At 32.9% G+C, this 14,665-nt stretch overlaps 1 protein-coding gene and 1 long non-coding RNA gene across 3 annotated transcripts; both read right to left on the reverse strand.

The window, feature by feature from the left end:
* Positions 1–1,433: 1,433 nt before the first annotated feature.
* On the reverse strand, positions 1,434–3,648 carry LOC141703787 (uncharacterized). Of its 2 annotated transcripts, none has more exons than XR_012567691.1 (3): positions 2,922–3,648; positions 2,126–2,210; positions 1,434–1,945 (listed from the first exon to the last, which is right to left on the reverse strand). It is a non-coding gene; the product is annotated as an uncharacterized LOC141703787 (long non-coding RNA). The 2 variants fall into 2 exon arrangements; XR_012567690.1 differs by having other exon boundaries at positions 2,126–2,231.
* A 9,047-nt stretch (positions 3,649–12,695) lies between these two features.
* LOC141703784 (uncharacterized) lies at positions 12,696–13,565 on the reverse strand. The gene has a single exon (XM_074507225.1). The coding sequence runs from the start codon at positions 13,563–13,565 to the stop codon at positions 12,696–12,698; it is 870 nt and encodes a 289-aa protein (XP_074363326.1).
* Positions 13,566–14,665: the final 1,100 nt, after the last annotated feature.

A 14,665-nucleotide genomic window follows, 5' to 3' on the forward strand; every position in this document is an offset into this window, starting at 1 on the left:
GCTACTGAACCAATAGAACTGGAGGAGGATGAACTATATCTTATGGGCATAGATGAACCAGTCAATTACTCGCAAGCTGCTAAAGAGGGTGAATGGAGGAAGGCAATGCAAGCTGAAATTGAGGCTGTTGAAAGAAATGGAACCTGAGAGTTAACAAAATTACCAAAGAGGCGAAAGGCAATTGATCTGAGGTGGGTATATAAAATCAAACGAGATGCAGAAGGTAACATTACAAAGTATAAGGCCATAATTATTGCGAAGGGCTATGCGCAATGAAAGGGTATGGATTTTGATGAGCTTTTTGCACCTGTTACTAGTATCGAGACAATACGACTGTTGATGGCACTTGCAGCTAAAGGTAATTGGCAGGTGCACCATCTCGACGTCAAAACAGCATTCCTTAATGGAGAGATTAAGGAGGAAGTATATGTGAAGCAACCTGAAGGATTCGTGAAATGTGGAAAAGAGCATCTCGTGTATAAGCTATTGAAGGATTTATACGGACTAAGACAGGCTCCAAGAGCCTGGTATTCTAAGCTTAATAAGTGTCTAGAAGGGCTGGGATTTACAATGTGTGCATACGAACAATCGGTGTATACCAGGCATGTGCGAAGTGAAATTTTAATCGTTGGATTTTATGTGGATGATCTTCTAGTCACTGGTACAAGTGTTGAGGCTATTGTGGAATTCAAACCTCAAATAACAAAGAGTTTTGACATGATCGATTTAGGCAAGCTCACGTATTACTTCGGTATTGAGGTGGTGCAAGGAGATGGATACATATGTCTGGATTAAGCAGTATATGCAAAGAAGATACTTCACAAAGCTGGAATGTTTGAGTGTAATCCTACTATAATTTCGATGCATCTTAAAGAGATCATCAACAAGGATGAAGGAGGCAAACTGGTGGATTCAACAAATTTTAAAAGCATAATTGGAGGGCTGAGATACTTGATTTACATTAGTCCTGACTTGGCCTATTTTGTTGGTGTTATAAGTAGGCTTATGGCAGAACCTACGGTGATGCATTTGAATGCTGCAAAACGTGTCTTACGATATGTGAAAGGAATGATGGATTTTGGCTTGATTTATACTAGTGATGAAGAGAATAATATTGTAATTGGGTACTCAGACGACTATCTGGCAGGAGATGTAGAAGATAGGAAGAGAACTGGCGGTATGGTCTTCTATCTAAATTAGTAACTTACGACGGAATATGTGATAAACAACCGTCGTAAGATTGTATTTCCAGAATAGCCAAATTCTGATTTATCAGTTTCCAGCCATGTTCGGCTTCCAATTTAAATTCTAAACATGTCAAAGTCTAATGCAATCACAAAGTTAACAAAAACTCCCTGGCAAAGTCTAATTTCATTTCCGGTAAGTAATTAAGCAACTATAGCAAAAAATGTGCAAGACCTACAAATATTGGATGAATAGTAAATGATAAAAGCAGAGACATATCTCATATGATTTAGCGAGAAAACCTACATAAAAATTAATCTACTGATATGTCTACTTCTGCATAAGCGCTCTCAAGATGGGCTTGCTCGGCTTCCTGAACCTCTTTCTCAATCTTCCTACATTTCTTACACTTGTAGTACACACTCATAAAATAGCTCCATACTTCCTCATACACTGCTCATAAAGTCCAGTATCAAACATCTTCCAGAAACTCTTTTCATTGAGCTCTGACACGGCATGTGGCTGGAACCCATAGTTTTCAATCAACCAGCTCTTCAACAGTATAGTACTAAAATGGACATCGAACCTGATCCCATATATTGTACTTGGAACCTATGAGGTTGGAAGTGACACTTCCGACAAAACTATCATCACCAGGACCTAAAATCCCCTTTATTGATTGAGCAACTATAAACTCGGATCTTCCATTATGCCTCTTGTGGCGAGCCACTGCAAGTTTTCGATTGTCTTCCATGACCCTCTTGAGATAATCCATTAAAGAGTCAAATACTAACCTTTTCAAGGATTGTGACAGAGTACATGTAATTCTAAATGCTCCCAAACAACATCTAAATGGTTGATTACATAGAATGACTACTGTGAACTGAATCAAATCACAGGACATATCAAACAAATTTCACTAAGGTCATGTTTATCTCACCTGATTATAATCAGCAGACTGTGAACTTGTTTGCTCTGATTTCCAATATCAACATGTGTGCCAAATTATAACCATTTCTCAGTTCCTATATATGAGATCACAATGCCTAGTGATAAGGCAGTATTTTTATAATCTCCTCGAAATATACTTGTTCAAGGTATTAGTACAAGTATGATCAAATGAGTACAAATCATAAAATAGCGACTGCTTAGCGAAACATCCATTAATTTAGTGAAGTGTTTGGGAATGAAAGCAAAGTTGGAATGAGAATGAATTCTCAAACTAAGTTGTGTTGCAGGACAATTCTAACTACTATGAGGTACAATCTAAATATTCAAATGGAAAAACAAACATATTGCAGCATAACATACTGACAATGGTTATGTTTTACTAATGCTTAATAAATTACAATCCAGGTCACAAACACGAAACATCAACTAAGAAACCTTAATTATTATATAAAAACTAAGTCAAACATCCCAATATAATTAACACTATTATAAGAATCAAATATTTCAAACGTGAAACAAACATTATGCAGCATGACATATTAATTATTGACAATGGTTAGTTGTTAATACTTGTAACAAATTAGAGCAACTACAACCCAACACTATAACGCTATTATAATGTAATTTATAGTGCAAAACCTACTCCAAGGCAACACTAACAAACATGAATAATCAACTAAGAAACCTCAATTACTATATAACATCCCAATACGATTAACATTATTATAAGAGTTAAACTTGGAGAAAACAAGAAAGTGAAATGTCGTAAAACACGGAAACCTTACATTAGTGTAAACGGTGTACAAACTGCCCCCATGTAGTCCTTCTACATATTTTTCTTTCACAATCACACAAGTGCACCTCCCAATGTCCACTGGCAAAGGCCTGCACAACAATGTCTTGCAAAACAGGAATAGATGATCAATTTAAATAGCATCAGACCAGATAATTTTATTAATTTATCCAGGTTAAATATAAATGACAAAAAAAAATTATGTTAGAATATGAATGTACTTAACATTTCCACAACATTTCCACAACAAATCAAATTAGGCGAGATTTGAATGTACTTAACATTTCCACAACAAATCAAATTTAATTAATTCATCAATAATTTCATACAAAAAGATTTAAAAACCTATTGGGAATAGTAGACCAGGAAGAAGCCGGAGCAGACTCAGAATCCGAATAATCCCAAATCTTCAACGAACTCGAGTGCTCCGAATCAGCAGGCTCCATACTTCCTGATCCAAGTATAAATTCAGGTTCATTCATTTGCATACACAGTTAAAGTGAAGTTGGCTTCAAGGCTCTAGGCTTCTTATGAAACTTCTCGGTAGACACCTTTTTAGCCACGGCTACTGGCCCGCTATTCGGTTCCGTATTTTCCTTATCAGCATTTTTTACATTTTCAACTTTTTTAAGTGCGACAACAGTCTCTTTGTTGTCAGAATTACGATGAATGTGAACTCCGAGAGGCACGATATCGAGGTTTCCATGACAGCCTTCGCAGTTCGAGCATGTTTGAGGTCTGTGAGGGGATTGACATAAAGGGAATTGTATGGAATTTGAGACAGAACCGAGGACTAGAATACGAGATCCAGATATTTCATAATAAAGAATTGTATAATAAGGTATAATTACATTATTGACCAAGTGAAAACATCAACAAAATTTGACTAGAAGGTAAAAATCATAATAACTGAAAATATAATTGTTGTTGGGGATTGCTATTTAGGACTTATACTTTGATATTAAACTTGTGACTAACAATCAGCACCACTGCATTTGTATTAAACTTTCTATTTCATTGTGACAAGCTCAAAATGTACATACATAATTTCACATACATCTGCTTAACAACAACATTTTGACTCTGTAATTGCTGAACTTAATTTTAAATATTTCACATACATAATTGTTTTGGTTGCACGCACAATGTTGTAATGAAATTCATATGAATGGTGGTATCCTAAATACAAACCAGGCAACTCGCTCATTTATCACAACCACTTTCTTTTATTCATATAAACAGAAAACACAGAAAAGATGATACTATATATTCGGTTTCCATTAATAATACAATAGGTTTAAAATAGATAATTAGTGATGCCTACATTTCTTTTGTTGTAATACATCAATGCCCACAAATGCAAATTTATGAGAGTACAGAACAAATGAGTACAGAGTTGAGAGTACGGGTTGTCCAGTTTCAATACAGACCAGGAAGATCAGGAGGTTGCTGAGCCTCTTCTTGTAGTTCCTAATTTCAAAAAACAAATGATAAAAATATACTAAATGAACAATAAATAAAACTACTCCAACCAATTATAATATTTGCAAGTTAAAAACAATAACCTGAGGTGTGAGCAATCTAAAGTCATCATCTTGTTCTTTAATGTTTATCAGCATTTCATCATTTGCCTGTAGGTCTTCTATCGCCTTCTTGGTATCAATAGCTTTAGACTTTTTTCTCAATATCAGACCCATATAAATCTGAATCAGAATCAAAACCCTTCTCAACATCAACAATGAAGTATTAAGTACAGAGACAAATTAAGTAACATCAACAATAAACTATTAAGTACAGAGACAAATTAAGTAATTAAGTAATTACAAATTACTGTATATAAATAAAGAAACTTGCCTCTAATTGAATAAAGTACAAAGTACCGAGACAAAATATTGATTATTTAATGAAAAAATGAATCAATGATACCTGTTGGATCTTGGAATCTTTGATACTTTAGAAGAAAATCGAACTAGACTTAACAGCGATTAAATCTTTGATATATATAACAGCGGTTGAATCTTCGATATACTTTGCAAGCAGCAATCGATTCAGAGACTTAAAATTTAGGTCTCAAGCTCTACTCAACCCTATTTTCTATTTTGTTCCAATATGGTGGACTTCACATTGTTTCCTTTGTTTAATGTTTTAATAAATTATATATACTAGCTTAAAACCCGCACGGATTATCTAGATTTTTTTTAATATTATAATTTTTTTTTAAAAAAATTAAATTAAATTCTTAATTTTGTTCATTTAAAATTTTAAAAGATATGACTTTATGATAATTATATTAGTAGGCATATATATTCATAATATTTTATAACATTTAAAAGTATTTAAAATGATGGGGGGAAAATATTGTTATAACAAAAATATTATTTTATTGAGGGTAAAAATATAATATCTCCATGACCTTAAAAGAATATTATTTTAACATGTTGATTACTTAATCGATTAACTATAACTCTATAAAAGATATTTTAAAATTAGGTTAAAACAAAACCAAAATTCTAAAAGGTTTGCCATCTTTAGACAATTTTAAAATTTTAAATAACTAATCTTCGGTAATTAAAGGAGGACATTTTAAAAATAAATGATTAATAACGCTTTTCAGAAAATTATATATAAAATTTTAAAATATGTTCCATCAGTTTAACTTGCACAACTAACTAGTGTTATTAAAAAAATTAAATGTCAAAATAATTTTATCTCATTTGCCAATTTACTAGTGAAGCATGAGTTGGACTAGTACTGTTAACAAGTGTTTGTTCCTAAATTGGTGTTACGATTATTTTAAAAATATTTTTGAATGATCCAACCATATGGATGATTATATATATATATTAGTGATATAATCAATGTTTCATATTAAATTATTTTTTCAAAATATTTAATTTTTTACTGAAATTCTTGAAATGTCACCCAAAACAAATAAATGCTGATATTAATATGGTTGGATCATGAAATAATATTTCTTAAAAATTGAATTTATAAAAAATCATGTGCTAATTTACGACAGAACCCGTCATAAATTATTATCTGCAAAAAAATTGAGAAAAGTCAAATTTACCGCCAAAATTTTAGGGAAAAAGTTAAATTTCCATCTTGATTAACTTACGATAAATTTTAATTTCCGTCGTAAATTGGATGTTCAATATTTTCCCGCCAAAAATTTGGGAAAAAAGTTAAATTTCCCTCTTTGATAACTTATCACGAATTTTAATTTATGTCATAAATTTGACGATCCGATTTTTTCCATGGCATATATTTCGTTGTAAATTTTAATTAAATATTTTTTTTTCAATTTCAAGTTCAAATTTTAATAAAAATAATTAACTTACAACGAAATATTTAAATCGTCGCAACTTCAAATAATTTTCATTTTTGTTTAATCGTGCCGTGAAAAATTCTATTAATAAAATACTAAACTTACGACGGTTTTGTGTTTCGTCATAAATAATTACGACGTTTTACTTTTTTTGTCGTAAGTTGGGAGCGCACTTTATTCCATTGTAAGCTAGCCATCGTAAATGGCCTATTTTGTTGTAGTGTATCAAATAAAGCTATATCTTATAACCAAGGGTAAATCCAGTTAGCTTTTCATCAGATCCTTAGACAAGAAATGCATTATGATTTGGTAACAAGTCCATCACTAAAAGATTGCAATTAAATCTATAATGACCAAATGCGCACCAAAGTGAGGACTGGACTTAGTAGCTACTGGTGTCAACGAGTTGTAGTTATCCATCCAAATAGAGAACCAATAAAGCATAGCCAATAAGACATGGTACACAGTTACCTCAGTTCTAAGAACAAAAAAGAAATAACTTGAGATAACTATTTTCCTATTGTTAGAACTGTCCGCAGCCTTGGAAATTTCAACTTCGTCTCTAGCTGTTTTATCATCTTGATCCATACAGGGAATATTTTTTGATACCATTGTTACCATCATATTATAAACCTGAGAAATTGGTATGAAAACTAAGTTTGATAAAATTAACGACCAGAAAAAACATTATAAAAAAAAAAAAAAAAAAAATAAAAAGATGCTAAACTAAAGTAACCAACAATTCCAAGCTAAAACTGACAAAAAAAAAAAATAATTCCAGGTTAAAGAACTTATTCACGACTCATAAGCATTGAAACCATCAGTTTTACATTTCCAACATATATGCTTGAAACTTAAAATCAAATTAAGCTTAGCATAAATAGATTTTCTTCTTTTCCTATTTTAATAAGAATTATATGTACAGACAAACGGTGGAAATATCCATGATATTATACAACTGTAGTTAGTATACTACTTACCAACACAGTGAGACTAGCACGAATAATGGAGCAATGCAGCAATCTTATTTACATATGGAAAATTATATAATAAGATTCTATGTCCATAACAATCTATCAAATTCACTTTAGTTGCACAATAGTTGCTAGATAAAGTTTGTGCAACATAATTGTGTAATGTGTAATATAAACATTATAAAGATATTAGTTACAACTTTATACAAAATGAAGTGTCTAGGTGGCCCATATTATGCTTTAACATAGATTTGAATTAGTGTATATAGGCTTCTTTATATGCTCTAATATTATTTTTATTTCCAAGAATGAGAGGTATGTTAAGTTTATAAACAAGTCACATGAATACAATTCAGCAAAATATCAGTTGTACCTTCTCCTCAGGCTGACCCGTCTTCTGAGATAGCTCTTTATTGTGAATGCCATCAGCGTGTTAATTATTAATATATATTATACTTACTTTACTCCATATAATTAAACTAAAATGGTAGAGCTTGTATAAACATATTTTATTTAATTCGTTAACATAGATTTGAATTAGTGTATATAGGCTTCTTTATATGCTCTAATATTATTTTTGTTTCCAAGAATCAGAGGTATGTTAAGTTTATAAACAAGTCACATGAATACAATTCAGCAAAATATCAGCTCTACCTTCTCCTCAGGTTGACCCGTCTTCTGACTCTTTATTGTGAATGTCATCAGCCTGTTAATTATTAATATATATTACACTTACTTTACTGCATATAATTAGACTAAAATGGTACAGCTTTATAAACATATTTTATTTAATTCGTTAACATAGATTTGAATTAGTGTATATAGGCTTCTTTATATCCTCTAATATTATTTTTGTTACCAAGAATCAGAGGTATGTTAAGTTTATAAACAAGTCACATGAATACAATTCAACAAAATATCAGCTCTACCTTCTGCTCAGGCTGACCCCTCTTCTGAGATAGCTCTTTATTGTGAATGTCATCAACCTGTTAATTATTAATATATATTACAGTTACTTTACTCCATATAATTAAACTAAAATGGTACAGCTTGTATAAACATATTTTATTTAATTCTGAGTAGGTAAGACATAGTCAAACCCGACCCCGAGCACCCCCATGAGGGGATTCTAGGGAAACTCTTGAAACAAGCATTGTGTTTCGATTTCCGTTTATAATGAAAAAAGATAAAGAGATAACTGTAAGGAGAAAGCTCATACACTACGGAGTAGATTAAATATGTTTTAAATTCAACTTTGAAACCTTAAATAAACTCATATGAGTGATAGCTTATGGTTTGCCTCAGATAAAAGTATGGCTGAAGGAAAATAATTATGCTTTCAAAATGAATATAGCTACAAAATTTATAATTGACCGAGACATGGAAGTTTTCTCCTAAACTGTTCTAAACAAAAGAAACTAAGAGAAACTCCAAAGTTCAGAGTCGATATATTATGATATTCTAGTCAAAAGCATTAGAGTGTCTCAGATATTGTATTTGTTAAACATATCATGAATTATATAAGAGAAAAAGGTACTAGAAGAGTATATGTTATTTCATTAGATAACAACCTTATATACTACAAGATTGTGGCTGTTGAGTTACATAACCACCACGGAAAGAAGTGTTTCATTTTCCTGACTATTAAAAGCAGATTTATATAGGATAGGATAACTATGTCTTTAAAAAACACTGTTGGAAAAAACTTAGAGAAAAAAAGACACCTACATTTTTTTGCAGAGAACTTGTACTGCTATATTTCTTGTTTTTCTTCTTCTCTTCTAAAACTCAAGGTAAACTAGCCATTATATAGGCTTTACAAACATATTAAAACTAACTATTACTAAAACTAACCACTACTAATTAATGGGTAAATTACATGTCCATAATTTACTCCATAATCCACTACCCCACTACTAAACAATTTTAAAATAATATTTTTCTCTAATAATTAATCTATTGCTAAATATCTAATAATTAAATAAACAAATAATTAATAACTAAATTTAAGATTATTCCAACATTCACCCCCATAATCTTAAATTTACGAAGCACTTTCTCTTCGCCTGTGATGCACTTCTCACCACCATCAATTTTGATGCACTATCTCATCAAAAACACTTTGGAGCACTTTCTCTCCAAAAACACTTTGGAGCACTTTCTCTCCACAACTCTAAAGAAGTGGTTCTCCCTCGAACAATTGTGCCATCCTTTCTTCATCATTCTGAAATCTACAATTCTTTGCCAGATGCCCATATTTTTTGCATTTGTAGCATTGTGGCTTTCCTTTGTACCAGCAGTCTTTTTCTTCATGTCCCATCTTATAACAATGGTTGCATTGAACTTTGTTACGTGTGCCTTTTGAGGATGAAGAAAAAACTTAGAGAAAAAGAAGACACCTACATTTTTTTGCAGAGAACTTGTACTGCTATATTTCTTGTTTTTCTTTTTCTCTTCTAAAACTGAAGGTAAACTAGCCATTATATAGGCTTTACAAACATATTAAAACTAACTATTACTAAAACTAACCACTACTAATTAATGGGTAAATTACATGTCCATAATTTACTCCATAACTCCACTACCCCACTACTAAACAATTCTAAAATAATATTTTTCTCTAATAATTAATCTATTGCTAAATATCTAATAATTAAATAAACAAATAATTAATAACTAAATTTAAGATTATTCCAACAAACACATTACTTCTAACACTCCCTCCTAATGTGTTGTTCCTGAACTCCCAGCAGATTACGCAGCATCTGAAACTTCTCTTTTGGAAGTGTTTTGTCAATATATCAGCAACTTGCTCCTCAGACTTGCAGTAGACTAATTTTATCTCATTTTCCTCGATCTTCTCACGAATGAAGTGATGTTTCACAGCAATGTGCCTTGTACGACTATTATAGATAGGATTCTTTGCCATAGATATGGCTGACTTATTATCACATAGCATCTCTGTTGCGTTTCTTTGCCTTTCATCAATATCCTCCAGAATTCTTCTTAACCAAATAGCTTGCGATGTTGCCAGGGCAGCAGCTACGTACGCAGCTTCTGCGGATGACTGTGCAACTGAATCTTGCTTCTTTGATTGCCATGAAAATGCTCCTGAATAAAATGAAAACACAAAGCCTGTTGTGCTCTTCATGTCATCTCTGGAACCTGCCCAATCACTTTCATAAAAACTAATTAATTTTAGCTCTTCACCTTTAAAATATTTGATTCCATATGCCACAGTTCCTTTTATATAACGAAGAACTCGTTTGGCTGCTCCAAGGTGAACCTCACTAGGATCTTGCATATATCTGGACAACAAACTAGAAGCAAACATAATGTCCGGCCTAGTTGCCGTAAGATACATTAAACTTCCAACAATGCTTCTATACAAAGTCATGTCTACTTTTCTTCCACCGTCATCTTTCATCAATTTTTCATTTGCTCCGAGAGGTGTTGCCATTGCTTTGCAACCATACATATTAAACCTTTTTAACATCATTTCAGCGCATTTCTGCTGACAAATAAACACTCCATCACCTTGTTGGTGGATCTCAATCCCAAGAAAATGGTGTAGCAGTCCCATATCACTCATTTCATACTTCTTCATCATATCACTTTTGAACTGATTTATCATATGCTCATCATTGCTAGTAAAAATCAGATCATCAACATAAATTGCAACGTTAAGAATTGACATACCTTGCTTCTTCACATTGAGAGTTGGCTCACTCTTACTTTTGACAAATCCATTTTCCAGGAAGTAGTTGTCGATATAGGTATACCATTGACGAGGTGCCTGCTTTAACCCGTACAACGCCTTTTTCAACTTGTAAATTTTTCCTTCTTGTCCTTTAATGACAAAACCATCTGGCTGATCTACATAGATTTCCTCTTCTAAATCTCCGTTCAAGAAGGCTGATTTCACGTCAAGTTGATATAATTTCCATCCTTTTTGAGCTGCAAGAGCAATGAGGGTTCTGATTGTGTCTTTTCGAGCTACTGGTGCAAATGTTTCGAGGTAATCAACTCCTTTATGTTGTGAATATCCTTTGGCCACTAGACGTGCTTTATTTTTTAACCAAGAAACATCTGACTTGTGCTTTATTCTATAAATCCACTTCACGCCCACAACCTCTTTATTTTTCGGTCTTTCAACGAGTTGCCATGTCTTATTTTTTTCAATCATGTGAAACTCCTCTTCCATTGCCTTCTTCCAAACATCTTCTCTAATTGCATCCTCAAAACTCGTTGGTTCAGTCATGCAAAAATTACACGACTCATAAATATCAGCAAGAGACCACATTTTCAGCGGAGTACTTCCTGAACTTGACGATCTTGCACTATCACTTGAAGGTGATGATGGATCAGTAGGTGAAGATGGATCAGATGGTGATGATGTTGGTGATGACTGATCATTATTTTTGTCTTCATTTAGAGCTTCTGCTTCAAATGTAATAGTTTGATTTTGACATGCTTCTTTCTCCCAATTCCAGCTAGCTCCTTCATCAAACAACACATCTTTACTTATGATTATTGATTTCTTCTTTAAACTATACAACCTATATCCTTTTGATTTTGAGCTGTAACCAAGAAGAATGCATTTTTCACTCGTGTCTTCCAGTTTATGTCTTTTTTCTTTCGGAATATGTGCATAGCAAATACAACCAAATATCTTTAAATGGCTTACTGAAGGCTTTTTTCTGCACCATGCTTCTAATGGAGTCATTTCTTTAACTGCCTTAGTTGGACATCTGTTAATTAAGTACACAGTAGTATGAATTGCTTCAGCCCAGAATGAATTTGGAAACCCTTTCTCCTCTAACATTGATTTGGCCATATTCACTACAGTTTGGTTCTTTCTTTCAGAAACTCCATTTTGTTGAGGTGAGTAACCAACCGTGAGTTGTCTATCAATTCCTTCATCTTCACAAAATTTATCAAATTCTCTAGAGGTATATTCTTTACCCCTATCACTTCTCAAAACTTTTATGTAACAACCACTTTGTTTTTCTACAAATTTCTTGAATTTTTTGAAAATGCTAAAGACCTCAGACTTATATTTCATAAAATAAACCCACGTCATTCTTGAGTAATCATCAATAAATAAAACAAAGTACCTATTTTCAGCAAGTGAAGGAGTCCTCATTGGTCCACACACGTCAGTGTGAACAAGCTCCAGCAGTCCCCCAGCTCTCCACGATCCTCCTCTTGGAAAAGAATTTCTATGGTGCTTTCCCATGGCACACCCTTCACACACTTCATTGTTATCTTCAACTTGAGGCACCCCATACACCATATTTTTCAGTTCCTTCAGCCCTTGAGAATGTATGTGTTCAAGCCTTTTATGCCAAAGCAAGGATTCATCTTTCAGGTGTGCTTTTATGGCCAAATCAGCATCATAATTGAACATTAGCTGAAAACTTCTGCGCCTTTTCATCTGTATTTTTGCAACCAATTTTCTGCCTTAATTTTTGTCATAAATTGTGCAAGTATCATCCTCAAAATAAGCAGCATATCCATTTTCTATGAGCTGACCAACACTAAGTAGATTTTGATCTAAATCAGGGATTAATAAAACATCATTAATGTATCGTATGCCATCTTTTGTTTGAATACATATCGTACTTTTGCCTCTTGCCTGAACCAATATGCCATTTCCCATTTTCACTTCAGCGGTAATACTTTTATCAATCTTTGTAAATATTGTGATGTCTCCGGTCATGTGATTGCTACACCCGCTGTCCAATAACCAAGTAGTTCTACTTTTCTCTTTTGTGACCTGACAATTTGCATAAAAGACTGCATATCCATCTTCTTTTTCTTCAGATACATTCACTTGCTGCTGATTTTTGAACCTGCAATCTTTTTGCAAATGTCCAAATTTCTTACAATGATGACATTGAGGCTTCCCTATGAACCAGCAATCCTTCTCCGTATGGCTACTTCGTTTGCATATTTCACACTTGTTTGTTTCACTTGCATCACCTAAACATCTGTTATAATTACTTTTTCCTCTTCCTCTTTGGCCTCTTCCTCTTCCTCTATTGAACATGCCACCTCTTGATGATACTCCTCCATTATATCTCTGAGACGGTGATTCCTTTTTGTTTAAGTTGAGCTTACATTGCAAAGCACTTTCAATGGATTTTTCGGAGTGTCTCATCAATCTTTGTTCATGGGACTGTAATGATGCCATCAACTCACCAGATTTTAATGTGTTAATATCTTTGGTTTCTTCAATAATGGACACCATAGCATCATATTTATCAGTCAAGCTAATCAGAATTTTTTCAACAACTTTCTTATCGGTAACCACTTCACCGTACAAAGCCATTTGATTGACAATTTCATTTAATTTTGAATAATAATCCTTTAAACTTTCAGACTCATTCATCTTCAAGTTCTCAAAATCTCTCCTGAGGGTTTGTAGCTTAATAGATCTTACCTTGGAATTTCCTTGGAATTCTTCTTGCAAAACTTCCGAAGCTTCTTTGCCGTTACAACCTTCATAATTCTGGGAAACAAGCTCTCTGATATAGCTTGTTGAATAAAGAAGAGGGCTTTTGCATCTTTCTTTTTAGTCTCTTTTAAGGCCTCCTTCTGAGCATTAGTTACATTTGCTGGTTCATCATATCCACTTTTCACTAAATCCCACAAGTCTTGAGATTGGAAAAGTGTTTTCAACTTCAAACTCCAATAATCATAGTTTTCACCATTAAAAATGGGCATTGTAGGTTGTTGAATATTCACACCTCGATTTGTTGCAGCCATTGTTGACTTGTTGTTTCCGCCTACTGCTGTTGTTTACGCCCAGTTTCTAATCGAATCTAGCTTTGATACCAATTTGTTAAACATATCATGAATTATATAAAAGAAAAAGGTACTGAAAGAGTATATGTTATTTCATTAGATAACAACCTTATATACTACAAGGTTGTGGCTGGTGAGTTACATAACCACCAGGGAAATAAGTGTTTCATTTTCGTGGACATTAAAAGTAGATTTATATATAGGATAACTACGTCTTTAAAAAACACATTACTTCTAACAATATTAAAATCAAATCCAATCAAACAACATAGAGTCATAAATAAACACGCACGCACAGATAGAACAAAAAAATGAAAATACAGAAGAAACAAACCTCCTTGATAGCTGATGAACGCCCTGATAACCAATAGCTTCAATATGAAAGTACTTAAACAACTCTGACCTGCAAAAGATATTCCAAATAGGGCACATTCGAACCCAATTCAAACACCCAATCGGTGAAAACTCCTTAACAATTAGTACACAACTCAACTCAACTCAATTACCCAACTCGACAGAAAAAATAAACAGAAACAAAGGTAAAATTTTAATTACCTAAATGAATACAAAACCCTAGCAAGTCAAATAAAAAAAACAATTACTAATCAAAGCTTGATGAGAGGG

This window comes from Apium graveolens, unplaced genomic scaffold (genome assembly GCF_009905375.1).
Source record: "Apium graveolens cultivar Ventura unplaced genomic scaffold, ASM990537v1 ctg7100, whole genome shotgun sequence".
In the NCBI taxonomy this organism is placed as follows: Eukaryota; Viridiplantae; Streptophyta; class Magnoliopsida; order Apiales; family Apiaceae; genus Apium; species Apium graveolens.

What these genes read in the sequence shown, in the direction of transcription:
- LOC141703784 (XM_074507225.1), bottom strand. Translation starts at nt 13,565, where the DNA reads ATGGCTTTGTACGGTGAAGTGGTTACCGATAAGAAAGTTGTTGAAAAA.